This window comes from Coloeus monedula, assembly GCF_965178545.1.
Source record: "Coloeus monedula genome assembly, chromosome: 5".
In the NCBI taxonomy this organism is placed as follows: domain Eukaryota; kingdom Metazoa; phylum Chordata; class Aves; order Passeriformes; family Corvidae; genus Coloeus; species Coloeus monedula.
In genome coordinates this window covers 33,957,866-33,978,984 of record NC_138785.1, presented here as the reverse complement: position 1 = coordinate 33,978,984, position 21,119 = coordinate 33,957,866, and the positions used below count along the sequence as shown (strand labels likewise).

The 21,119-nt window shown below is 38.9% G+C and overlaps 1 protein-coding gene across 4 annotated transcripts in view; it reads right to left on the bottom strand.

Moving 5' to 3' along the window:
* Positions 1 to 5,916: 5,916 nt before the first annotated feature.
* The window catches only part of PPP3CA (protein phosphatase 3 catalytic subunit alpha), a 175,639-nt gene continuing 160,436 nt past the window's right edge, over positions 5,917 to 21,119 (bottom strand). The window contains exons 11-14 of one of the 4 annotated variants that reach the window (XM_082281599.1): positions 18,791 to 18,817; positions 16,056 to 16,140; positions 12,158 to 12,255; positions 5,917 to 6,256 (exon numbers count right to left, since the gene is read on the bottom strand). In XM_082281599.1, the coding sequence (XP_082137725.1) occupies positions 6,063 to 6,256; positions 12,158 to 12,255; positions 16,056 to 16,140; positions 18,791 to 18,817 (404 nt within the window). In that variant the 3' untranslated portion in view covers positions 5,917 to 6,062. Of the gene's footprint in view, positions 6,257 to 9,460; positions 9,491 to 12,157; positions 12,256 to 16,055; positions 16,141 to 18,790; positions 18,818 to 21,119 lie in introns of all 4 variants that reach the window. The other 3 variants (XM_082281600.1, XM_082281602.1, XM_082281601.1) reach the window with 3 other exon arrangements.

Sequence of the window (21,119 nt, the reverse complement as noted above, 5' to 3'; positions counted from 1 at the left end):
CAAGCTTTTACAATCACACAATCACGCTGATGCTTGGGATCAATGGGTTTCATACCTTCCCTGTGCAACTCTTGAGCCGCAGGAAATAGAGCTTTTAGGATCCATGAAAATGGACCTTTGTGTTAAGTTTAATTACTCTGGATCTAATCAGTCCACAGTACGGGATGTTTCTCCTAACCAACCCGTATTTTGCAAATTAAAGTGCTGGTGCAATTACAGTTCACCACATACTTCACACTCTACTACTGTTCCTCTAGCTTTGCCATCAGGGGTATTTTTCATTTGTGGAGACCGAGCATGGGATGCGATTCCATCACACATCAAGGGAGGTCCTTGCAGCTTAGGACAACTCTCACTGTTAACACCTAACACATCTATGATTTTATAGCATAAACCACGGAGAGGAAAATGCAGCACCCATGTGCTTGCCCCTGATTGTGATGGCAGCACCAAATTTTGGCCACCAGGTACTCGATGGGCTGTTTCCTTCTTTTCTCCACAAGTAGCAGCTGCTAAAGCATTGGGACTGTTAAACAAGTTAGGATGTTGGTTAGCTCGGCAGACTAATGCCACTTCACTTGCTTTAGCCGGATTATTAACAGATGTTGGTTCAGTAAGGCATGCTACACTGCAAAATAGAGCTGCTGTTGATTTTTTGCTCCTAGCGCATGGACATGGATGTGAAGATTTTGATGGAACGTGTTGTATGAATTTGTCTGATCATTCAAAATCTATTCATGCCCACATTAAAAGAATTAAAGAATTACAAACAAGCGTGTCAGAATTGTGTGAAGAATCAGAATCTGACTGGCTTACTAATTTGTTTGGCAATTGGCAAATTGTGGGATGGATCAAAAATCGACTTAAAATTGGATGCCCGATCATACTGGTTATTTTTTGCATCCTGCTCATTGTGCTGTGTTTATTGTCTTTTTTGCAAAGGGCCCTGCAAAAGTCAATAAACACTGCCTTTGTAATACAAAAACAAAAGGGGGGACCTGATGAGGCTGACAGCTGGTCTGGGGGCCTCACAGAGTCAGACCTAAAGACAGTCAGAATTTACCTGTGAGATTTTTTAAAGTGAAATTTTGCAGCTTCAGTGAAACCACAGAGAAAGCCAAGAAGATTATTAGTGAGAGAAGATGTTCTGGACATAAGGAGAAGATGTTCTTATTATGGGACGTTAAGTGTGTACAAGGAAGAACTTGAGGATAATATGTAACAACTATACTTTTGCTTGTATAGCTAATTGTTTTACTGCCTGAATGGTCATTGTTTGTTAGACAGCCTTGTCATTGTTTGCTAAGCAGCCAATCTCAGTAAGCCACAGCAACTGTGAAGAGGTATAAGAATAGAAGTAGAGAAAATAAAAAATCTTTTACGGCTTTGGATTACAACAAGCATCATGCTGTTATGTCCGCCTCGACAAAGTCACAGAACACTGGGAAATTAGCCCAGGTCACAGTGCTCAACTACTCATTTAAAGCAAAATAGATTATTAAATACCCAAATGTTGAGAGCAATGGGCTTGCTCAATCACAGCATGGTCATCGGCATAAACTACCTCAGGAATGCAAAAGCTAAAATATGGAACAAGTGCTTCTTGCTCAAGCCTTACTGCTGTAAGAATTGCCTAACTGGGTGTCCAGACCCAAATTTCCAGCAAACAACCATGCCAGGCTTTGCCCAAAAGGGAAAGGGGGCCTTGGGGAACCCCAGAGCAACTAGTGATGGCCACTACTAGGGCTTTACAAAGGAGCAGACACTGTCATGTCTGTCACCATGCCTGCAGGCTTCCCACTGGCAGCAAAATCAGTCCTTTAGCACATTCTTTGCCAAGTTACTTTACCTAAAACAAGCTTCTGACAGGGATGACAGAGCCAAGGCAGCCCTCTCCTTAGCAATCATTGGCAGAATACTGCCCAGAGCACACAGCTGTCAGCCTGATGAAACCTGGTGTCACATGTAAAACTGATACTGCTCTCAAGTTATTTAAAAAATACATTTAAAAAAAAGTATCAGGGCCTCATGAAACATTTATTTTATAATGTTCAGCAGGCCTGATACTGCAGTGTCAGCTCAGCAAGACACAAAACCCCAACCCCGATCTCTAGCTCCATCAGCTCATCTTTTTTTACTGCCATGAAAGTGCCTACAAGTATGAACATTTACATATGAAAATGTGAATGTAGATATATTTTTTCCTAAAGCACTGAACACCAAGAAAGTTCATCCTTTTGCATGCCCAAAATGGCCACTTTTAAGGGGATTAAACATCATTTCAAAAGCAACTAAGAAAGCAAACTGCAAGCTATTTTTCAAATGGTTGTTTTGGTGCCTGTGGTTTTTTAACATTTTGAATAGCTGATTCTCACATCCCTCTCTTAGTCAAAGAAGTGCGAAGACTCATCAATCTGACTAATCTGAGCAACAGTATCTTAAAAAAAGAAGGGAAACTGATTTCTAAGGACTAGAATTGCAAATTCAACTTGCACCCAAAAGATGTCCCCAAATTTTCATTATTTCACACTCTGAATGCCACTTCACTAAAAATGAAAGCTAGGGAGGAGAGAGATCAGGACTCCTCTAGAGGCTTCAGAAGAGGAAAATGCTGAAAGAATTTCTATCTGTACCCAACAGTTGGCAACACTGGCACAAGCTTAAGCAGGGTTAGATCTACCACAGTTTTGGAGGAAAACCCAGACAAAATTTGAATGTTATCTTCTGCAGAAAATGTACACTAAGAGCTAATGCACTTCCTCCTTAATAGCTGAAAAGCAAAATTACGATAGTGCATAAAATATAAGGCATGTATCAAACACTATCTCACAGAGCAGGATTCAAGTGGTTAAAAAATACAGTAAGTCTTAATGTAGGCACCAATGACGGTTTGGGCATTAAGGTGGGGTATTCAGTAAGAAGGAAGAAATCTGTACGGGGAGACACAGTCCAGTGCATGACACATCACTGCTGAGGCCACAGAATCCAAAGCTCAGCCTTCAGTGGTACCAGGGTTCTTCTTCAAGTTCACCCAGAGTTTCTTCTGCATGAGGAAAAAAGAAGGGAAGTTAGAAGAGATTGGATGCCCTGAAACAAGATAAGCTTTGGAAATTGTTTTTGGTCCTTCCAGGAACATTTGAGTACAGCTTAGACTATCCCTTGGAACCATTCAGAAACTGCCCCACGGTAGGATGATGGGGCTTGCTCCAGGAAGGAGCCAGACCATCTTACCTGGATACACAGGACACTGCTATTTTGCATGCTCTGGACACTTCTAATTCTTCTGAGATGTAAAAAGTTCCAAAATCACCTTTGTGACCAAACACTCTGTACATTCCCTAGTGGATCACTCAGCCTGGGCTGACTTGCTTATCTATTAAACTCTTCAGCAACTGCAAGAGACATTTCTAGCCCCACGTCTGATTTGTAGCACGGATCTTTTGCGTTAAATCTACCAACTGAGAGGCCTATACAGTCACTACTGAGCAAAAAACCCCCTTTCTTACTGTCAGATTGGTTGGTGGAACTGCCAGGGCCCAAGTGAAATGCAAGCAGACAGCACACGCTGCTGTATTGCCCAGCAGTGCTGCCGTGTGTGGCACAGGACATCTACACAGGAGAGCTTACCTCAGGTAACTGGTGGTGTTCAGTGAGCACACACACTGGGCTCAGCCAGCAGCACAGTGGTCACGCAAAATGTCACCATTCCTCTCTGCACACACCGTGCCCGTTAACCAGAGGGACAAACAGCTTCACCCGCCAGATGAACACACAGACTCTATGTGTCTGTGCTGTACCTCTGCACAATCTGAAATGAAAAATTACATCTGAAATACTCCCAGATATTATGAAGCCTCTTTATTTTTGCCACCTGTCATATTTTACAAAATTAGGGAGAGCTAAAGTGGGAAAAACATATAAGAAAGCAGGCACTGAGCCTATATTTAATAATGATACCTGAAAGGAGGACTAAGGCAATACCCACATCATTGCACCACTTGGCATCATCTGTCAGTGCTTCGCAGGATGATGGACTGGGGAAGGATGCTGAGCACAGTTAGGGAGAAAGTGAGAAGGCAGAGCTTTGAAAGTTCTTCTCTGACTAAAAGAGAGAGCATTTGAAATGTGAAATTGTAATCATTGTAAATTATACTCATTGACCTTTTCAAGCACTCCAGATAAGGGGAAAGCACATAGAAGGCACTTGTTTTCTTGTGCACTCTACTTGTGGGTTACATCCTACTCATTTCAGTGAAAATCCAATGTTCTAACCAGACCTTGGAGGAAGTCTGCGGACATTCAGTAGTCTAGAACAGCTGGGTAATATACAGGTTTATTTCTTAGTAAAGAACTGACCTTGAATTGTGAAACAAGTCCCTCATCTCTTACACTGGCGGTCTTCTCCTGTCCAAAGCAAAAGAGAGCAAGAAGCGCACACACACAGTGCCTGTGTGCTTCTGCCACTGAGACAGCAAGAAAGGGAAGAATGCTTAAGTTCATGCACATTTTTATTGAGTAGTAATATAAAATGCTTCTTTCATTGTTACAAGTGCATGCTTTGATTGCCAACATTTTGAAGTCAAATTACAAAGGCAAGGCTGTAGGCTGTAGTGAATTACTTGGGCACTTATACAATTGTTAAAAAATATCAATGGACTGTTTGTTTTGTTTCCTTTTCTTTTTTAGAATGAACCAGTTGAAACCCGTAACTGATATACAAAGGGAAAAAAGTGAAAAAATTACACATTTTGTGGCACATGACAAAACAGAACAAAATGACTAAACCATTATGACATTAACAGTTATCATGCATTTAGAATTTCACATGTAACTACAAACTTATTTAAATTTCACAAGGTTTGCTAAACATGCTACCCATCTATATGTGCACTGACAAGCTTATGTTAAAAACTTTAAGAATACTCTCCCCCCTTAGATTTTTCAAAGCTTTTTTTTGATTACAAAATTTCAAAGGCATTAAGCATTTTCTTTTTAGAGAATATAAAGTACGCCAGTATACATACATTTCCAGTATAAGTCAGACCACTAAGCGCATTACAGTCCCATACAGGCCTATACAGCCATTTTTTCTTAAAAAACATGCATAGGCAGATTTTTACAGAATATAGATGCTTTTCACTGCACTTAATATGGTGTCTTGTTCACTATACTTAAAAATGCACCACTCTTAAATATTTAAATTCAGCAAGCCACAACCAAGAGTTGTTTTACCAAAAAAACCCCCAGAAAACCTCCCAAACCAAACCCCCCTAAATATAAACAGCAAAAAAAGATAAATGTTATTATTCCAGTTTGTTTTTTTTTTAAACAAAGAAAAAGATAATTGCTGCCAAATTAGTAAGGTAAGTGTTGTATTTAAAGAAGGGCATTGAAGCACACTAAAGAAACCTGAGGTAAGCGTAATCTGTACAAAATTAAACTGTCGCTCTCGCTCGCTCGCTCTCACTCTCTCTCTCTCTCTCTCTCTTTTTTTTGGCATTTTAAACAAATTTCCAACATTCTTTTTTTTTTCTTTTTTTCTCTGTATTTTTAAAGAGTGCCTAATTTATTTCATAGCCATTGTCTGACAAGAGTAGCAAAACATTATCAATAAATAGTCCTTATTTAGTTTGTACATTTTGTTAAAAATGTTTCGATGTTGTAGATGTTGAGTGCTGCAACTGTAAACTTACAATAGTTAGTAAGAAATTAAACAAAGTTTTCATGTCCAGTAACATAATAAAAGGCCTTTCAGTAACATAGCTAGACGTTCCCAATGTAGCAGGAAAACCTGTTCATTCTCCTAACTTTGCAATATATACCAGCATGAGCTTTCATTTTTCTACAAGCATTTAAAGGCATATCCAAAGGAGGTGTTTCTCCCCCACCCGCCCTCCCACCAAATTAAAGTTGACGATCTCTTTGTAGATGAATTTTGTAAACTGAATCCAACACCTGGCCCCCAGAGCAAGTAAGCTATTATCAGAGGCAAGAACATCCCAGTGCTGACATGCAGCAAACCCCATTGCGCCCTGCAGCTCAACCCCCCTCCCGGACAGTGGTCACTGGATATTGCTGCTATTACTGCCGTTGCTGTCCGTGCCATTAGTCTCTGTGGAGATTGCCTTGTTGATGGAGTTAAGGTTGGCATCGGATGGCACGTCTCTGCGCGGAGGCATTCGCTCATTAATTCGATCTAAGCCTTTGGCCTCTTCGAAGCTAGTGATCTTATGCTGGGGTGAAAATCCTTTGATAGCTAAATAAAGGATTATTAAAAAATAAAATTAGCAAGATAAAATTCTCAGCAGATTTTCCCCCGATTTAGCAACAAGTGCAAGAGTCCTTCTTTGGGAAGGCGGCAGTGAGAAGATCTGACACCACCACCAACTCCTTACCATACTCAGAAAGAGCTGGGGGTTCACCACCACTGTCCCTTCCAATACAACTATTGTTTTCAATACCATCAACTTCCAGTATTTTGTTGTCCACTGGGGTTCAAGCTTAGAACGCCAAGACACTGACATGAAACTACGGTTTGCACTTAGGAACCATACAGAGGGCACAGCCATGAGCTGGTGAGTTGCCATTTGTTGTCATAGCCTACAGCCTTAAGGACACTGTGCCCTAATGCCCACTAGCAGGCAAAACTCCCACCTGACCTTCAAAGATCATGTAAAAAGTGCTGGCTAGTTCCAGATGGTGACAACATAGTGAGGTCACTTTGTGGGATATACATTACAGCTAGGGAAGATCTGGGGTGACCCTACAACAAGTTGCCTTCTGTTCTCAACAGAGGTGAGCTGCTTGTTGATTGTTTGGGGAAATTACCCTCCCTGATACAACCCTGGACTTCTAGACAGCAGCTTGAGTCAAACAGCAGTAACACCATGCAACACAGATCAGGGATATTGTAATTTTGGCATATTTGTACAGTTTAGCTTAGGAAACGCACTGACAAAGGACCGAAGTTCCAACTGATCCTGAGGATTTTTGATCTGCTTTTTAGCAGTGACATTGGTGAGGCCACATCAACCTCAGAAGGAAGCCACAGGCTGAGGAATGTATTCGCAGACTGTGATTTTCATTTAATTTTATTCTCTCTCTAATTGAAGTGTTGACGATCTTTAGATTTAAAGCAAAAGAGAAAAAAAGCACTGCAGGCAAACAGCAGGTCACAGCTCCATAGATAATTTGTCATAGCCTTCTGTGTGTTTTTTCTCTTATCTGCACCAAATCAATGCACTGCACTTCCAGAACTGGAATTTCCGCTAAGCGTCTTTTGTAACATGCCAAAGGGCAGAAATGGTGCATTAGTACCAGGAAACTGCAAACTCCCTGGGGAGAAAACTGATGGGGAGTTTCAGAGATCAAATTCAGTATTCCTTGTCCCCTCTTCTCTTCATGCCCAAGAACGCCTGCTCTCCATCCAATATGCAGTTCTGACTCTGGACAAGCTGGTAACTTCCGTTAAAAACAAACGCTAACACACCCAAAACCCCAGAAGATCCCTGGTGCCAAGCTACCACTCCTTGTATTTTGGGGGGAGCAAGAAAAGGCATTTTCATGTTGATTTTGCCAGCTTTTCCTGTGAAAATTGATAGATTCTGTTTGCCTCAGGATTTAGTTCTTTAGCCAGTTTCACATGTTACATTGCAACTTTGTGAAGTGCATGGTTTTTAACATGTATTATACTTCAGCTCAGAGAAACAACAACATAATGGTGATTAGTCAAGTGTGCAGGGACGGAGAAGTGAAAACAGAACAGGTCATACAGTGAGTTTTCTTAAGGTTTGCCTTTTGGGTTGGCTTTTTTTATTTATTTATTTTTTATTTACCTTCTACCACAAAATGAAGATGTCTAACAAGCACCTATGCCAATCCCTTAAAGCAATAATTTAATGGATGGCTGCACTGAAGTTGAAGCACTTGCCATGTCCTGGAGCTTGCCAGCAGCACAGCCCAGTTGGTGTTACTGGGCCCTGAGGGACAACTGGCCAATGGTGAAACTTCTCCTCCATCAGAAGCTTCACCTGTGTAGAGCAGTAGTTGTGCCTATGGCGACAGTGTCTAACTAGCAAGGATGGCAAATCAAGAATTAACTTGAGGGGTGAATATTGCTGGCACAGGGGCACATTCAAGGGACTGTATTTCCAATAGACACATTATTGTCTGTAACACTAAGGAAGGTGCTCTACTGTAGTTGCTGGTCAGACAACGAGTATTAGCAGGTTACATTGAGAGTATACTAAAACACAACACATAGTCACAGAAAATCACAGAAAACAGCCAAACTGTCAACAAGAATGCACACTGCAGATTAGAGATTGCTGATAGGAATAGATAATTCCAACATAAATAGCAGCTTACTCACTGCTATTTAGAAAGCAGTTGTATTTTCTCTTACTTGTTTGTTCTGTAATTTTATTCACTGCTTTACAAAATTCAAAAACAAATTCAACTGGCCGAAAGGGCACATCTTACCAAAGGACAACAATCACCAGATTTTTTTTTTTTTTAATTAACTAAAAAAAAAGTTCCCACTGAGAATTTGAGAGGGGCAAGAACAAAATACAACTGAAGAATTTTGTTTTAAAGGGGAATTCTGAAAATTCTTCTTCCAAAACTTTATAATGCTGAACAAATATTGTACATCTGCATTGCAACACGTTTACTTCGATTTTAACTGTAGCGTTAAAAATTGTTAAGGGTTAAATTAGAGGTCTGTCAACAAAACACCAGTTTTCAATACTGAACGTTCAGAAATCTTCTAAGGCAGCCAGTCACTTTATATGCAGCTAAAATGGTGCCTGTGTCAATGGTTGCTATAATGTAAATATCCAGTGTGTAAACTGCCACTACCAAAGGAAGCAGACATCTTGCAGACAAATGTCTCATGTTGTTTTACTTTTAAAGGGAAACAGAAACATGCTGAACTGTAACAAAAGACCAATAAAATTTTTTTACTAGTGACCTAAAAGAAAGGAAACAAACTGAGGAAAAATAAGGAAAACGGGAAAAAGAAAAAAACCAACAAAAAGAGAGAATATATAAAAAGCTACATGTTTTCCTTGACCAGAAATTGCTGAGGATAGTTTGAGCCAGCCTCCAGCACACAGCTTTTGAGCTATGTGTCACAAAGCATTTACAAGCTGCTGCCAAGTTATGTCCCATGAAATCCAAGTTCCCTGATCTCCTCCTGTGGCATTATGCAGTGCTTAGTTCAACATACAGCAATTCCAACATGTTTGTAACTAACAGAAAGAGAAGAACCTCAACAGCAGCAACAGAAAGAAAAACCAAAAAACACTTTCCCCTTTAAAGCAATTACATTTTGGTTAATACCGAGCCACAATTGTTAGCCCAACACCCACACAATCTGTACAAGCTACAGCAAAATGAATACACCCAGCAGAGCCCTTATCTGTTGTGGCACCAACAGAAAGGGGACTGGCCAATTTACCTTCATCAGCCTCAATAGCCTCAACAGTAGCTGAAGAGAAGAAAGGGGTAGCAAAACGAATGAGAAAAATGAGCAGAGGATTTCAACTCTAAGAACAAGTCAGTGAACAGCAAAGGAGCTATAACACTAATGTTACTGTAAGTGCTGGATTTTGGCAAAACAGACACACAGAGAAATGTTTACACAAAAACAGTAATTCACAGATTGAATTAAGCTGGAGTTTGTTTTAAAGCAGAAGTTTCACAAACTAAAAGTTTTTAAAGGCACATTTAAGAAGTTTTCTTTTGACTCAAAAGAACTACAAAATGTAAATGTCTTCCATATTGCACATCTGACCTGAAAAGGTCATATAATTCTCCCAGCTCTAAGAGCAGTTTGATTTGCCCTGTCAAAAGAGAACAAAAAATGGCGTAAAGCCATCGCACAAAATTCATACAACTTACACCATCAGCTTGAAAAGTACTAACGCCAGTACAATGCAAAGGAATTCCATATACAACTTTTCAGAATTACTTTTTTCTCTCTCCTGACTAAAAGAAACATCCCCACAGCATGGGCTACTCAAAAAGCTTTGCCTCTGCTTGCAACCTTGCCCAGTCTGCTCCATCTGTAAGCTTTCTTTTTGTCAAACTAGCCTCTGAAAAGCAACATTTTTCTAATATTTTACTTAAATCAATGGATATAGACATAAGATTGACTGCTGGACCTCCAAAGTTGCAAAGCCTGGTCAGAGAGAGCAAAGCTTGTAATCAGGAGATTGCTGCAATGTTATGAATACCATGTTACCACTGTTGTGAAACCATTAATTGTTCTTAAAGACATTCTTTCATTTGAATTTTACCCATCAGCTTTGGTAGGCATTTTTTTTTTTACAGTTAGAGATTTAGAAGCTGATGCAAATCATTAAATGCAATCCAATATAGCAAATATTTTAAAAGAATTTTTGATTTTCAAGAATTTCTCTGGTTTAGAGAATAGCTCAAGAAGTCAAATTTTTAGGAAATCCTTTCTTCTTTTTTGTCTTGCTTTCCCCAACATAAAACACAAACTGTTTTTTTTTCCCAGTTAGAATGTTAAATATGGATTGAGATATATTCTAAAATATCTGTACTATATTCTTGCTGCATGGGGAAATGAGAGGATTTAACCCTCATGCACCAAGGTAAGCCTATGCCTCTCAAGCAGCAGAGCAAGAGAGATAGCAAAAAAACACGGAACAAAACCAAGGCAAACTTAAAAGAAAAGGAAACATGGTAACTAGGATGAGAAATTAAAATGAATAACCAGATCCAAACCAGCACTGACACATTAGAAAAAATGACGACTAAAATGTATACTTCCACAACAGAACATAATACTCATATTTTCTGTTAATACATATGGCAATATGTGTGCTTAACAGAAACTATGTGCACTTCAGAGTATTTGGTGAATGGGCCACTACGTGTTAACTAATGCAGAAGCTTGTGTATAGTAATGTTTCACTGAGCCAGAATACTGCAGTATGAGGAGATTTTCCTTTTAGTCATTCTAACAAGAACATTTGGCAATTTTCTCAAATTCATTTCTATTCATAACATTTTTCCAGGGCAACAATAACAGTTTCCTTGGACCAAATTTTTGGAGAAATGTAAAGCAAGTATGTGGAGAAAAGCCTAGGTAAAGACCCCAAACCCATTAAGAAAGGCCTCCTGTGAAATCATATTGCAGCATTTTCAAAGCAGAACGTTACTATGTCCATAACACAGAAGTCATCAACAAGAAAAAAGAGAAGGGAAAAAAAGGAGAAAAGGAGGTTTACCACTGTATACCTGAATCTTCTAGGTAAAAGAGACAGTAAAGGGAAAAATACAGAGAAAGAATGCTCCAGGAAGGAAACAGGAAAACAAGAGGCTGAGACTGTTAAGGTTATAAAGCATTTCTATTTCTTACATCTACTGCCAACAGAACCTCAATAAATGAGAGACCTTTATGTGTGCCTGCAATATACTCCACAGCAGTACACACAGAAAAAAAAGGAGAGCTTCCAGCAATAAATTAAATACTTTGCACTCCTTATTCCAAAAGGAAACAAAGGCAGCCCTACTATAGACTTCCCAATCTCCTGTAACAAGAAGCACTTAGTATAAAACTGTCAATCTGTACTGTGTTTGTGTACAAGGCAAACACGGTGTTCGTAAGAGCCTCCCTTCACTTGGGTTTAAATCAGAGTGGAATTGTGCTCATGTTGTCACCCAGAATTTCTAGGAGAGAAAATCTAATTCTAGAGCCATTTTCCATTGGTGATTCTCTATGAGGAAGAGCAAATCAGATAAAATAAGAGTTTGAGTGTCATTATCTAAGTCGAACCTTCAATACTTCATGTATGAAGGGCTTCTCTTAAAAAAACACCCCAAAAGATGCTCCAAACAGTGGAAAGAGTGCACTTCACATACAATCCTGAGCTGCCATTCTGAACAGTTGATTTTCAGGGGCTCCCTCCTCCCCCTTTCTCTGAAAATCGGTGGTATGTATTAAGTCTTGAGAAGTGGCATTACATGAACTGCTCACAAATGCTCCAGCACAACAAACTTCACGGTTTTCTTCTGTTCACTGTTTTTTTTTCTGAGACAGCTGTGGTTACTTTTCTTAGGTTCTGCAGTTGAAAACCAACTGGTTTTTTTACACAGGACAAGACACACAGGCAAACAGGCTTACCGCTTTGCAGTGTTTGTTTTCCTCCAGAGAGCACACCACTGGGCAGCATTCCTGTTGGAGTCAAACCTTTCAGTGTCAGCACACTCTCACTCTCTTCTCTGCGAAAGTTGAAAAAGAAATGAAAAATAAAACCACCAAAAGTAAGGAAATGTCTTTTTAAAAAACATGGGATGTGTTTCAGACATCTTAAGCTACACATGCCCAGCAATGATTTTGTCATCTCCCATCTCCTTCCCTAGACAGACTGAATTTGGTGATAACATCCCCTTCACTGCTGTGTACATGCTTAACCTTTGCATCACACCATACGCAGACTCTACTATCGTTAACAGTATAACCTGCACCTACGGAACAGTATGTCTGTTAATCCAAATCTGAGAGGGGGAGGACCAGAAGAATCAGATATTGCCAACAATGCATTCAGGCATTTTACACTGTGTGGTCCAAAATCAACTTAAACTGTTAGTTTGCTCGTGTCTACACTAGCAGGCAGGTGCATTATTTATTGATGATCACCAGCCACTTAAAGAAAGGCAGCTAAATGCTCATTAAAATTAATAAGCACTTCCATCCTTGCTAGTATTGTCCTTAATAATTTTGTATGCTAAAATAATATGGATTCAAGAAAATTGTTTTAGGAAACTGAAATATGCTTTGCTGGTCTCCAAATACATGGAGTTTTTAAATACATGGCAAGAGGAATACAGCAGCTCTATCCAGAGAAGCCTTTAAGTAAAGCTTTCTACAAGGACTGTAATGCTGCCTGTGATGACATACTTTCTCAGCAGCAAAATTGACCCCAATTCTTTAAGAGAAACCTATTTTGAAGTGCTTTACTTTGAAGCATATAATGACATTAAGCTGGAGGAAGCAAACACAAAGACAGAATTTAGTTCCACATTCACTTGAGGATAATGTGGTTTTGTCTATAAAAACTGTCTTTCAGCAATTCTGCTACTTAAAATTTTCTTTAGACCTACATGCCCTGAATGACTCACGTATTTTAAACAACTCTTGTTTACCTACTACATGTACTCTTCAAGTTCTATTTTTAGTTTGAAAATAATTCTGCTTGCACTCACTTTTCATTATGTAATAGTAAAATTCAAATTGTGACCATTTTCCTTGCAAGTTTCCCAAGCAATTGGAACCAATACAAGAGCAAAATGTTTTCAGAATTAACACAGTATTTTTATCATCAACAGTTACACACCTAATCTTTTGCTTTCTCTCAATTATTCAGTCCATTACAGATCTTTTTTTTTTCTTTTTTTAATTAAACAGCAATGGCATTTTTAGCTTCACCCTCATGGGCTAAGTTGATCGACTGTACTTTTATTATCTCTTAACTGTATAAACACAAGAAAGATGCGTGTCACAAATATTGAGATGTTTTAGCCATCAATGTTCCTTAATTTATATTTGATGTCATTTCTTTCCATTTCAAAAAAAGGATAATAGACTGTTTAAATATTTTATTTACCTCTCTCCTGTCTAAATATACCAAAAGAAAAGCAAGACTTGAGAAACAAAGTTGAAGAGAGGCAATGACAAGGAATTGTGAAGTCTTCAATTTAGCTAAAGCAAATCTTCCTATGATGGCTATTTTCAGCAAAGCTGATTTTTAACATTTGAAACTCAATACAACACTATTTTGATATCTAATTTTTAAACTAAAATGGCTGAAATTATTTCAGCTTTACATTCAAGTTGCATCCTCAAGGAAAGGGACCACTCCAGTGTGAAGAAGAGATGATTGACTAAGTCCTTTGCAGGTGGTCAGATCAGGTGCTGATCATTCAGAAAGCTTTTCAAGAATCAGTGAAATAAACTTCATAAAACACAATGACTCAAAGAGGAACTTCAAAGGTTTCCAAAATAGGTTGGTATATAGATAGATGATAGATGATGGTGCCACTGCAGTCTTCTTAGGGTGACACACAATTACCTGATACTTGTGTCTTACATGTAGATTATGCTGTCAAGACAGAAAAAATATCCAAGGCTTTTCTATAGGAATAGCATTTGCAAGATCAACCTTGTGCAATTTTTGCTGTCTAAAAGCCTGGCAACTAGCTGAGGAGAATCAGCCTTTCTCAGAAAAGAGATCAGGTATTCCCAGGGGGGCAGTGGAGGCTGGGATGAAATGTCACTCATTCCCCTGGAAGACTGGTCACCAAAACCATGCACTGGAGGTACCTGTTTATTTGCTGAATATGCCTCTGATCACAGTGAGGATGGGCTGTATTTGCTGATTAAAGCTAAGGGAGAACAAATCTACTCTTCATCTTCAATCTTTCCTGCAAAGTCTTCAGGACCATCAATAATCAAGAATTGTAAAAGGCTGTGCTGGTCTTGGCTGGGGTAGACTTACGATATGAGGCTAATGCATATCATTTTCAACAGAGCACATGCAGGAATTATTCTGTATCCCTCTTCTGTATCCTTGAAACCACAGAAAAGCTTCTGCCCTACAGATCCCTTTGAAAAAGTCTGACACACAGCTGATGTCAATCATCTGCAAGTTGCAAAACCCCAAATATATCAGCTGATCATCCAATTTCAGATCCTTCTGCTTACTGAACTTCACATTTCTTTTGAATTAATCCTACATTTAAAAAGGTGGTTCACAACAAAATACAGTCCATCCAGAAGGTGTGGTTCAAGGTTATGGGAGAAAGCCAAGTTTCCCAAACTTTGTTTGCTCAACTATCATTAGAGAAAAATAGTTGTGCTGTTTTACGAAGGTGGTAGCAGCCACCTCCAGGCTCTCTGCCAGACTTGGTACAGAGGAGAAGGTGGAAACACTTGATTACTCCCCTATCTTGTTTAAGGAAAAGGCATGATGCCAACCTTTTTTTTTTTTTTTTTTATGGGTACCACTTTGAAGTAGCTCGTGCATCACCATTAACTCACTTGTAACACTTTGGGAGCCCCAGGTACAAAGCTCTGCATCTCAGTTTGCTATTTAAAGCTACGCTCCTGCAATCTGCAAGGCATGGGCATGTGCCCATGAAAAGCCCCACAGAAAACCTGCCGATTGCTGACATGCTGCATTCAAAGCAAGCAAGTTGGAGAGTTTCCACTGAAATTAAACAGTATATTCTTCAACTATTTTATTTATTCTTCTTACATCAACCATGCAATCATACCAGTAAAAGTTGTAGAACTCCTGTGATTTTCCACTGAACATAATAACCATCAACTGACTACAGCAGACCAACGTACAGTTTCCTGAGGAAAAAATCCCTCTGCTGAAAGGGAGGGAGAACTGTATTTTCTATATTTAGACTTAGGCAGTACAGCATGTTTTCTCTTCTGCTCAGAGACATCAAATGGAGAGTTCTAAACACTGGGTAACAACTAGTTACTCATGTTCATGTGTTTGGGGGGGTGCAGCCCAAAGGAACGAGCTGCTGCTGCCGGCACAACCATTTCCTGGATTCCTAGGTAAATGACCTTAATACTTTCATCTTTAGTCATCTTAACTCGTGGCTGTAGCAACATCTGTGGGTGACGAAGTGTGACATTGACTTCGTTTCTCAAGAGAGGTGATGTATGACATACCCTTTCTCCACATCTAACGCTTGCCTCACAGTGGCTAGAAGTTAATTAGTACACCTGGTGAGCAAAAGTCTTTAAAAATAGTAATTGGAATTTTTTTTGCTGATGTCTTTTGTCTGTTTTATATTCAGCAAAAGGCCTGAGGAAGAAGACTATTCAGAGCCAAAATAAATAGCAGCATTGTATAAATAAAACCATCTCTAAAAGGTTGCAGTAGAACTCAGTTGGGTGGTATACTAAATAGCAAATTTGCTGTTTAACAGTTGAGTGCTCTAAGTAACCACTCAAAGGTACCCCCAACACTAAAAAAATCCAAACCAGCATAAAACCTTACCTTAACACTGAGAAAACTCTAGCCATTTTTCCTATTGCTCGTATCTTGTTCCTTATAACCTCCTTTCGAGCAGCAGCTGTTGCTCCTATGGAGAACACATTAAAAACAGTTACAGGGATTTGTAAACAATTCATCACTAAATACTCTCAACACTAAATATAAGAAACATCATATTAATGCTACAGTTTGCCAAACTAAGCCACATTTGTAGTCAAAACTGAAAAGACTGTTTTTCCCACTCCTAGTTAAAAATTATTTAAAAGATAATAAAACCTAAGGGCAGAGTCCTGGAAACCATCATGAGATGGTAAGGATTGTGTTGGCTGGCAGCAATTAAGAAAGTTCCATGGAGCAACTTCCTTCTAAGTACTGCTGTGGCCTGCTCAAAATTACAATTGCTTTGAAATTTGTGAACTCGCACAGTATTCTGCCTTAACAAAAAAAGTATAGTGCAACAGACTACAGTTCAGCTGAGTTTGAGGTGTACTTGTTACTTGGATATAATCCAAGTCTGTACTTGCAAGAGAGAACCACCTGAATGGAAAAAGAAAGTAGTACTTATTACAAAGAATTTCTTTTAATAAGGATCCCCCACATCCCCAAGAAAATGCTCTGTAACACTCAGAAAACCAGTTTCATTTAATTATCACAATCATAACCACATACATCACGAAGATTTCTCCTAAAGGTTTTTGAAGGACAGGTAACCTTGACTTGTATGGATGCTGCCTGACAACTCCTGCCTGTTCAGACACCACTGCACATCACAATAATGCTGCCTTCTTTGTTACTCCAGAATTCAAGGGCAAAAATAAGAATTTCTGTTTTCAAATCCTAGCAAATTGATCCATTTTGTAGAGCCCGTCAGGGAAGCTAAATAAGCAAAAAGGGGCAAAAATGAGGAGGACCACATTAGTGAAGAATAAGCTTTGATGAAACTGGACAAGTGGTAATGGAATCAGAACTGGCTTCAGCATGCAAAAATCTAACACCTCACACCACCACACACCATCTTTCCTGCCCTGAAAAACTGTTATGACAGGAGCTCAAGGTCATGGAATTTTAATGAACTCAATGGACTTTTTAAGGGATAGCCCATAGACTAAGGGGAATGATAGCTGTGTGTTTATCTACCAAAAACAGGAAAGGTGATGGTGTATTGGAAAATGTAGGACCTGATATGATGTAATACCAGGATACTGTCCTGGTTTTGGGTGGAATAGAGTTAGTTTTCTCCTTAAAAGATGTTCAGAATGATGGCTTTCAAATCTCCCACATATAAAGATAAAAATATAATGAAAATATATAAAACCTATAAAGATAAAACCAGATATGAACACTTGGGCATAAATGTCTAATTCTAGACAATAAGGAGTGGGAGAAACAGCTGTAACTGAATTAAATAAAATATACTTGTAACAGCTTAATGAAAAATTTAAATAAAACAGCACTGATTCAGCTGGGTACTTCAGGAATAGTAGGGGGTACCTTCCTGCCTCAGTTACTACGATCTCACAGAACTGTACTCTCGAGATACACAAGACATGGTTTTCAGCCTTTCCTACTCTGAAAACACTTAAGGACGATTTGTCCTTTTTTCTTCCCCCACAAGTATCACCATCCCTATTTGTTTTATTACAGATCCACACTGTTCTGGTATATCTTATAAGGATATTCAAAAAGTTGAATAGCAATTAAGACTACAGTCTAGAAGATTTGAGAACTGAAAATATAATTTACGACTGAGGTGAAATACAGTGTCCTACACTTAAAAAGAATGGAAAAAAAACCCCTTAATCATAAAATGCAAAAGGCTCAAAGGGAGTATTTTGGATCTCATTGATACACATAAAGGTTACTAAAAAATACACTCACAAGATTTTGGTCTCCACTGAATTTCCTAATGCAACAAATTTGTGAAAATGGCTTATGTTTAGTAAATATTACTAACAATTTTTTTATCCTATTTGGCTTTATTAACGTAATTTGTTAAATAACACACCTGATACTCAAAATGTTTTATTGCTGTTAGTTCTCATGGAATATCACTAACCTCACAGTATTTGGATTTCTTAACTATTTATACATAAATCTCAGACTCACATTCCAAGGGTGTCTAGTTTAATATTTTGAAATTCACTATTACTGCAAATCCTTATGAATTACTTAAGCTACACTGAAGCACACACTTATGTGAAAGTAAATAGGCCAAAACCTGAGACTGGCTACGGGCAAACATTGCAAATATTACCTGATATCCTCTTAAGATTTTACCTTTCTTTCGTACAATCATGGACTCAGGCTGGAAACCATCTCTAAAAGACCTTCCAATATTTAAACAAACCCTTTTTGCATGGAGGAATTTTTTTTTAAAGTTTAAAATTGAAGTGTAAAAATTATATGGGGGATAAAATAAAAACTTTGAAATCTTACTTCAGTAGTTTAACAAGTTCTATTGGATTTTAGAATTGTATCATCCAAACACAGACTCTGCAAGATGGATATGAAAGATTTATATGAAATGTAATTTAAATGTTCAGATTAAGAAGCACAACAAGGGAAAAAAAGAAAGATTATAAATGCTGACAATACTCTGAGATGTAGGATTGCACAGATACAAAACAATGCTGAGTAAAAAAGTCAACCCCAAATCTCTCACTGGTATCCTAATATGTATTATGTAGTTAAGCATTAGGAAAATTAATAAAACTTAAGCCTTCCAACTTATTGAGTACCTTTCTTCTGTGCATAAATGGGATCTTCTTATGAATTCCAAAGAGGGGGAAAGAAAAAGATCAGTGATGTTTGTAGAATGAAAATTAAAAAAAACAGAGAACATTTGACAACATCAATGGAAATGTAATGTTTAAGTAAAGTCTGAAAAACAGAAAAGAAACAAATTAAGCAGAGAACATCCGAAAGGAAAGGAACAGATTGAAAATGATAGGAAAAAGAAACGGAGAAAGAAAGCTTTTCAGCTTAAAGCCTTGTTAGTAGGTTTTGCAGGAAATCGACATGCAGGCAGCAGTGGTGTTACCACCTCTCAAACCCAGACTCTCCTACATTATTGCTGCTGCTTTGATAAGGCTTAACCACTTCTCAAAAACAGCCCCACCATGGCCATATGAGGTGTGCCTGAATGATGATGCCTCTTTTGTTAAAAGGATCAAACCAATTCCTTCAGTTTATTTACACCTGGTATCTCACAGAGGCGCTTACTATCACAGCTGTCTGCTGCTCCTACCAGCATCTGTGCTACCCACTGCATGCTTGCGTTTGTCCAAATGGTCCAGCACCTTTCAGTGAGCAAATTCATATGCCACCACTGTACAAGGTCCTGCATTTTAAAACCAACTGTTTGAGGGCAAGACAAGTGCAGCACCTGGTGCCCAGGCACAACTGCACCACGACACATGTTCTGGGGACACTGGGCATCTAGGTTGGTTCAGAAGCACAGCACACCGATGTGCAGTAATACAGCTCACAGGAGAAATGCTTTGGGCATGGAAACAACCACATCTGGCCAAATCACAGAGTGAATAAATAAATACAAAGATTACATTAAAATGCCACTCTGTCACCAACTCACAGAAATTAAGTATGCACTGCAGCCCAGCCTTGCTGGTTTGGAGGAAGAACAAATACAAACCACTGGGAAAACCCCTCTATTTCTCTCCCAGCTAAAAATCAACTCATTGGCAAGCTAAGACTCTCATCAGGCAATATCATGAACACCAGTATCAAGGCATTGGTAAGTAACAGACCTAAGGACAAGGCCCTTGCTTTTGCTCCATCAGTCTCTGTTAGTTGTTGCTGAGCTGGCCCCAGGCACAGTTTACTGTACTGAAGTGATGTGGCAAATATCATATACTACTGTTCACAGCACAACCAGGTTGTGATTGGCAGGAGATGTTTGACTTGGGCATTCTCTTTAGGCTGGAACTACAGCACTGTATTGGGAAGCTGTTTTCTGACAGTGGCTTTTCTGTGAGAAGGCCGAGAGCCACAATGTTGAAGGCAATACAAAAAAAGAATGTAGGTAATTTAGGAGTGTCTTCATGCCAAATCATGATAAGGATGCATACAAAGCAAGCAGTGCATTTGTGTCAAATTGTTTATTGCATTATTGTACCCTTTTAATTAGCAGTTTAGTTTATTTAATCAAATGCATAAGGCCAGAAATGTTGCTAATTAAAACAAAACAGAACTCTGACTATATGCTGGCTAGGTAGAGGTATTTGCAGCTCCTGTTGCTAAGTGATATGTTTGATGCACAAACATACAGCACATGAACTAACATTTGCCCAAGACATTTTTTTCTGGATCAGATTATATTGCAACCACCACAGCAAACAGGAAAGAGAAAGTACAGCAAGTGAAAACTATCAGAGATAAGGAAACTTGACCTATCATGTTCTCTCATTTTTAAAGCGAGTGAAACCAAAAGGCCAATACAGGCCAGCAGGGACATATGGGATAAAAGGCATTATGATATTTAGGCTTTTTTCACAGTAGGCTTACATACAAACTGCCTACAACTAATTGATCAGATCCCCATGACGTGTTTCCTCAGGGGAAAGAAAAAAGGTGGGGGACAGGGAAGAAAAAAAAGAATACATGCTGTTGCGCATCCTGCTCATGGCTAGATGCAACATACATGACTCAGAACTAAAAATAATAATAAAAAAAGAAAGGGCTCACAAGAACACCATGCAGTGAAGTCAGGCAATACTAATGGGGCTTTGTTTTGAAGGAAGGAGTGAGAGGGGAAGACAGAGGGCAAGAAAGTGTAAAAAAAGGGAACAAATGAATGATCAGTGCAAACCATAGTGATGGACCATTCTCACTACATGTGGGAACCCAGGTCAGGGCATGTTCAAACTGCAAGGAGAGAAAGGAAATCAGCAACAAGCCCTGCAAACCACTGATGATCTAAAAATAGCAATGACTTTTAAGAATCATTCCATAAAACAAAATGCATCTGCTGTTGCAGATATCAGGCATTTCCTTCTATGGGAAATACTGCTTAAAAAAATGTCAGCAGGTAAACAGGACTAGTCCTTC